Source organism: Gossypium arboreum, chromosome 9 (assembly GCF_025698485.1).
Source record: "Gossypium arboreum isolate Shixiya-1 chromosome 9, ASM2569848v2, whole genome shotgun sequence".
NCBI classification, from domain to species: Eukaryota; Viridiplantae; Streptophyta; class Magnoliopsida; order Malvales; family Malvaceae; genus Gossypium; species Gossypium arboreum.
Genome location: NC_069078.1, coordinates 73,658,083 through 73,665,599, shown reverse-complemented (window position 1 = coordinate 73,665,599; position 7,517 = coordinate 73,658,083). Strand labels below are relative to the sequence as shown.

General features: G+C 26.9%; 1 protein-coding gene across 1 annotated transcript; it reads right to left on the bottom strand.

Annotated features, from left to right (window-relative positions):
- On the bottom strand, positions 1-1,687 carry LOC108456555 (uncharacterized). The gene is made up of 2 exons (XM_053018626.1): positions 1,612-1,687; positions 1-227 (listed from the first exon to the last, which is right to left on the bottom strand). Exons 1-2 carry the CDS (start codon positions 1,685-1,687, stop codon positions 1-3), a joined length of 303 nt encoding a protein of 100 aa, XP_052874586.1.
- Positions 1,688-7,517: the final 5,830 nt, after the last annotated feature.

Sequence of the window (7,517 nt, the reverse complement as noted above, 5' to 3'; positions counted from 1 at the left end):
TCAGCCCGATGCAGTCTTTTTCTGCTGAAAAATGACAGCGTAGATGGGAATAATAACACCAATGCTAAAAGCTGGGAAAACACCAAGAGACATCTTCAGCTTCTGATTTTTCATCCTATCCAAGTTGTACATATGCTTAGCGTGAAGGTAATATGGTTCATCATGCCCATTTGCATGGCCTCCCCCCATCCGCTTAATTGCAGTTGAATGAATCCCCCTATTGGCTGCTACAGACACAACAAAAATATATACCCATTGGAGGTTTTAACGTAAAAGAATCACATCTTAAAAGCCAAGTTCCTGAACAGTTTCTTTCAGCATCTGAAAATTCTAGAATACATGCCCATAAGCTCAACAAAGAAAGACAGGCTCCAAATGGGAGCTAGAAGAGAACCCTTGGCGTGCCTTTGAATGGTTCCTATTTTAGCTAAATTATAGACTCCATCTAGGATATGACCATTCATTTTAGACTTGATATGGCATCATCAAGAGTAGAGAGAAGTTATTTTCACAACAAGAAACATTATGCATTGCATTCTAAAAGCCAATTAACCACCTTAGACAGCTTCCAAAATCTACATAACGAAATTGCAAATAAGGTTCCTTTTATATTTGCCAAGCAATAAATAGCGAAGCAGACAAGAATGTTGCAAGTTGTGTTCAACTTTCAGCTCATAGCCATTACAGTTTACACTACCAATCCAGGCACGGGTTCTTTATGAGTCTCATTCAAACCCAAAGTCGGCAGATTTAGCATCCAATCATTCTCCAAAATCAATGGAATCATTGCATTTTCTAGCAAATATCGTGCCTGAGAATGTCAGGCAGACATTCATTTGTTGAAGAAGAGAGAGAAAGTAGTCAATTCAACTAGAGAGCGCTGAAAGCCACCAGTGGCCACAATAATCAGATGAAAGGGTTTGCCAGTTAAAAGTTAAGAGTAACATGTAACGCTAAAGATGGTCACATAAATGCAAAATAAAAAGCACCTCAAACACTTAAAAATATAGAATGCAAAGCTTATATCATTTGAACAAAAAAAAGCTACTACGGCCCAGAAATTTTGACATAGCACAGAAGTTGCAAAAGCAACATTATTTAAATAAAAAAACAATGAGATAATAGTCATAATCGCTAGTTAAACCTATAAGCAAATGCAACAATAATGGATGCTTGAAACCAACATATAATGAATGACCATAGAGTTCACAATTGACATCTAAAGCCCTATCTAGCATTGTTGTTGACACAAAACTTAAGGTTAAAAGTTGCATTTCACTGCAACCACAATGCCAAACAGGTAAAAGCCAAGAAAATAACAGCTTTGTGGTTTAGAAGCTAGGTTTTGAATAAAATAAATATTGTTTTTCATATCTCTTAAAACTTTTTGACATTCCAATTTATCACAACATTTCTCGGCAATAAAGTGAAATTAATTCGAATAGCTTCAATCAGTTCTTGACGCATTAGGTTACCACATTGATGAACACACAATAAAAAAGAATTCCAAACATCCAGATGATTATCTTCCATCCTTTACTTATATTTTCATAGCCAATAACAAAACCTAATTAAACTAAAAAAAACCAAAATCGCTACTGGATCACTAACTTGACTTGGAGAAAAGAGATTGAGACGAAGAATTCAGAATCTTAGAAACCGATCTAAGGCCACCGTTCAACGCCATTGCTTCTTCACAAAGATACGAATTGTAACGATTGATGTTTGCCTATTTCCACAAATAGCTGGCCTTTTCTCAACTCTACCATGCCCTTTGTTTATATATTCAAAGGTGTCGAGTGTGCACACGTGTCATTGGGCCAACACCTTTATATTATATGGAGACTAATTCTTTTAAATATTAATTTAATTAATAACCATTTTAGTTTTGGTTTTTTAGGTTAAATACGGATTTTAAATCCATCCACCAATAATCAATCATGTGAACCGATTACTTTAAATATAAAAATGAGTTATAGGTGGAATGAGTTATAATTCAGTTGATTTAATCTTAATTCTGTAAATCTTGATATATGATTATATTATATAAAATGATTAAGTGGTCAGTAAAATTAGTTAAAATATGCAGATATAGTTGGTTTGTTGTAGGGTGTAGGGATTCCTAGATACTTATTGGTTATTGTACGGATTGCTTCGAGCATTGGGGAGTATTGACATTGTTGCGCTTTGTGTATTCAGAGTTCAATTGACATTGTTTAAGTTGCGTACTATGTACAATGAAATATTAATGTATTGTAACACTTGACATTGGTAGTTCAGTTGGACATTCATGTGTCTGAACATTTTTCTTTTTTGTACTATTTTGGCAAATCGACGGAATAAATTAATTAATCAAATTGTCTTTAATGTAATGAATTGATTGAAATTGGTTTATTATCATTGTATTGTTATTGAAAGCTTTGCAACCATATACTTGCACTTAGTAAATTTTATTATGCTTTGAAATATTATTGAGCAATTTTCACTCAATGCATCAATTGTTTGTTTCCGTGTGCAAGATCAAGGTAGCGAGAAGGGACTTTGTGGTAGCAATACTCTTGAGCTCATTCACACCCTATGAAACATAGATATGGATATGCAATATGAGTATGACACGATATGAACACGATAACACAATAAATTTTAAAAAAATAAAATACAATATTGCAATAAAAATATTTTTATAATATTAAAATACTTGGTATAAATGAAAATATTAATACTTCTCATTAATATATAATCAATTATTTTACATAAAGCTGTCTATCATTACACAAAATGTAAACTACATTTTATAATTTCAATGTCATTAAACAAAATCTATAACTACCTTTAAAAATTATATATTGCTTTAGAATGATGGGATTTAGAATGGCCTTTTTATCAAAATAACCCTTTAATTTTAATTAAGTACTAAAATGACTCACTTTTTTAATTAAACACCAAAATGACCAAAATGACCTAAAATCTACAGTAAAAGTTGGTGGAGCCAAATTATTTGGCGCCACCAACTTGCCACGTCAGTAGAGAGTATAAAAAATTAATTTTTTGGTGGAGCCATGTAAAATGACGCCACATGTATAAATATCAAAGAAATATTGAAATTTTTGAAAACATGGGAGGACTTCAAAAAAATTAATCATTTTTTTAGTGGAGCCAAATTAAATGGCGCCACCAATTCTACCATGTCAATTTTTTTTTTTTTACTTTTTAACTTTTTAACTTTTCTTTTGTCTTTTGTCTTTTATTTATTTTATTTATTTATTTTACTTATTTATTTATTATTATTAACTTTAAAAATTTTGAAATATATATTTGAAATATTTTATTAATATATATTTTGAAATTACTTTTTAATTTTAAATATTATTTTTAATATTTAAATATTTTAAACTTTCAAATTTATTATTAATTTTATAATAATTTAAATATTATTTAATTTGTTTTATAATATTTTAAATTATAATTTTAAATTATTTTAAAGATATTCAAACCATTTTTAAATTCTATTTAAAATTTAAAAATAATATTTTATTTTAAAAAGTGAATTTTGAATTGATAAAAAACTAAAAATATTTTTCATTTTCAAATAAAACACGAAAGTGACCTAAAATCTACAGAAAAATTGGTGGAGCCAAATTAAAAAATGGGTCATTTTGATAATTAATTAAATTTTTAGGTTATTTTTATTAAAAGCCCAATATCTTTAAAAATAATTTCAAAATCATAATTTAAAGTATTATAAAACAAATTAAATAATATTAAAAATATTAACAAACTAATAATAAATTTGAAAGGTCATATCTTTAAAATATTTAAATATTTTATATTATTAAAAATATTATATTTAATGTTTAAAAAATAATATTCAAAATTTTAAAAATAATTAAAATAATATTTAAAATTTAAAATATATATTATAAAACATTTCAAATATACATTTTAAATTTTTGAAATTAATAACAATAAATAAATAAATAAATAAATAAACAAAATAAAACAAGAAAAATATAAAACTTAAAAAAGAAAAAATTTAAAGAAAAGACAAAAGATAATAAAAACTAAAATTTACAGTATTTCTAGAAAATTAAAAATATTTTCAATTTTTATTAATTCAAATTTTACTTTTAAAATAAAATATTATTTTTAAATTTTAAATAGAATTTAAAAATGGTTTGAATATATTTAAAATAATTTAAAATATTATAATTTAAAATATTATAAAACAAATTAAATAATATTTAAATTATTATAAAAATAATAATAAATTTGAAAGTTTAAAATATTTAAATATTAAAAATAATATTTAAAATTAAAAAAGTAATTTTAAAATATATATTAATAAAATATTTCAAATATATATTTCAAAATTTTAAAGTTAATAATAATAAATAAATAAAATAAAATAAATAAATAAAGAGAAAAGACAAAAGAAAAATAAAAAGTTAAAAAGTTAAAAAAAAAAGTGGCAGAATCTGGTGGCGCCGTTTAATTTGGCTCAGAAAAATGGTTAATTTCTTTGAATTCCTTTCATGTTTTCAAAATTTTCAGTATTTCCCTGGTATTTATACAGGTGGTGTCATTCTACATGGCTCCACCAAAAAATTAATTTTTTATGCTCCCTGCTGACGTGGCAAGTTGGTGGCTCCAAATAATTTGGCTCCACCAACTTTTACTGTAGATTTCAGGTCATTTTAGTGTTTAATCAAAGAAGTGAGTCATTTTGATACTTAATTAAAATTAAAGGGTTATTTTGATAAAAAGGACGATTTAGAATCGAAAGGTTTTGTTTTAATGACACCTAAGCATACATATAAAATATAATTTAAAGGGTTAAAATGCCATACTAGAAAAAATAAATAAATAAAGGATTTGGTTATTTGACAATATTGCAATGCCATTAAATTAAAGGTTGGGGTTAAATTTGGAAGATTATTTGTATAAATTAAAATATAAAAATTTATTATTATATATATATCAAAGTTATACATGAATTATGATTTATTATTTAATTGGATGTACAATTTTGACATTGTGCATTTTGATAAATGAATATTAAATTTAGTTCAATTTTGTTAATTCATTAACATCGTATTTGATGTAGTATCATTTTAGGCTTATTTTTGCATATGCAAAAAAATAATTATTTACCTAAGATAAAAATTATTCAATTTATTTATTTTTAAATGTTTATAATTAAATTAAATCAAAATTTTATGCGTACAATTGAAACAAATTAAAGCTCATGAATCATACTGCACATTAAATCGAGGTATTGTGTAAAATAATTAACATTAATTGAATCCAAAATTATAGTTTAATTAATGAAATATGATTTCTTTGCAATGTTGAGTTGAACTAAGTTATGATAGGAACTATTTTGTTCTGGTACATTAGGCATATCATTTATAAATATTTTATAGCTGGTCCCTTTTGTGTTATATTTTGTGTTTAAAATATTATAATTTTGTATAAAAGCATTACATGCTAATAATTTATTGAATGGGAAAATATTTAGCGCAGTGGAGTTTTTAGACTCCACAAGCAGAGTTAAGAGATTGACAAGTATTCTATAGAAATATAGTAAAATATTTAAAAAAGGGATAAATGACTATTTTTAAAGCTGCTTGTGAAATAAAAAAAATACACTGCGAATGTACCAAATACTAGCCCTTTATTTAATATGAATTTTAACATGTTGATATATTTATATTGTGCTTATGCTATTTTTATGTCGTGTCTAATTATGTTTCATATAAATTTGTCATAATGATTTAATTATTAATCTACATAAATTTACTTAAAATTTGATATTATATTTTTTATATATTAATATTGTTATAAATATTGTTTAAAGTCTTAATCCAATTTTTCGAAGTATAGTGAAGAATATATTCTAGTGTCACGGGTCAGAGTTCAAAGCCGGTGACCATCGCACCAAGTGCATCCGATGAAGGTCTATTGTTTAGATGGGGATCATTTGGCCCACGAGAACTGGTCCGATTCAAGGAACTATTGGAAAATCCTATCAGATTGAAGTCTGGTTGGCCCGACAACGAAGATATGGCAACTTAGGCTGATTCGGTAACTAATCTTAAAAGATAGAGGGAATCATATCTTGTAAAGATTAGATAGGATTTGATATGACAATATCTTGTAAATCCTTTAAATCATGGGATATGGTTAATCTCGTCTATCGATGTAAATGTATTTTGTCCATCTGCTTTGGGAGAGCTCAAGTATAAATAGAGAGCCTCTCCCATTTGTACTCACTCCATTCATTGTTTCATTATTTTTTGTGAATAAGAGAATAGAGAGCATTTACTCAAACACTTTGTGAGCGCTCTTTCTATCGTTTTTTTGGTTGCTTCTTTTGGCATAAATCGCTTTTGCTATACGAGTTGGTGCCTTGGAGGAGTTCTTAAGGAATCCTCATTCAAGTAAAGGGTGACTTAGGCGAGTTTGGACGAGCCAATTGCTTAAGACCTCACAGATTGCGAGACGAAAGGTCTAGCCCCGTGACACTAGTATGTCATAACAAAGGTCATTTTCAAGTTCAATCTATACCTTTAATAAAAAGACTTGTAACAAAAGATGAAAAAAGAGAGCACTTTTCAAATTCCATTCATACCATGTAACGGTCCGGTTTTAGTTAGTGTTGGAAAATTTGATTTTGCACTAAATTCTTAAACTGAGCTATTTTAAGAAATCAAATTGAGAGGTTTTCGAAAATGGCTATGGTAGTGGATTAGAGAGTTATTATTTGGTAATTAGACATTAATTAGAACTAGTGAGGGGTTTATTTAGAGTGTAGAGTAATTAAGACTTATGCACTAAATTGTAAGATTAACAAAATTACAACTAGCGAGGGGTTTATTTAATGTGTGAATATTAAAAAGTATGATTTAGAGAGTTAGGGGTATTTAAGTAGAAATTTTCCCAAACCCTTGTAGCAAAATCTCCATTTGGAATTTGCAAGAGGGAACAGTTTTTGGGGAGTTACTTTCACGAGTTCTTCCCAAAACTTTCCAAAAAAACTCTCAAATTCTCTTCATTCCAATTTGCTTTTTCAGCTCAACTCATTGATTTCAATTTATTCAAATCAAGGGCAAGTTATATTTTCATTTAGGCTTAATTGCAAATCACCCTTAATGTTTGCTAATTTTTCATTTTCCCTAATTCTTTTTTTTTCAATTGCACCCTTATTGTTGCAATTTTATTCAAATAGGTCATTTTTTTTATGGAAATCGTTAAATCATTAACGGTTAACAATATTTGCTGACTGTGCGTGACAATTGTCACTGACTAGGATGTCGCGTCTCACGTGGCAAGTAAAATTCTTTTTATGAAAATTAAATTAAAAATTCACCCAATTTTTAAAAAACCTTTAATCTTGTTTATCTCTTAAAAATATTTTTGAAATATATATATTTTAAGTTGAAAGATATTTTAATTTTCATGAAATTGTAATATTTTTCATTAATATATATTTTAATTTTTCATAAAAAATATTTTTA

Coding starts and splice junctions, on each gene's coding strand:
- LOC108456555 (XM_053018626.1), bottom strand. CDS start 1,687: ATGGCGTTGAACGGTGGCCTTAGATCGGTTTCTAAGATTCTGAATTCT. Junction 228..1,611: donor ATCTCTTTTCTCCAAGTCAA/GTTAGTGATCCA, acceptor TTGTGTCTGTAG/CAGCCAATAGGGGGATTCAT.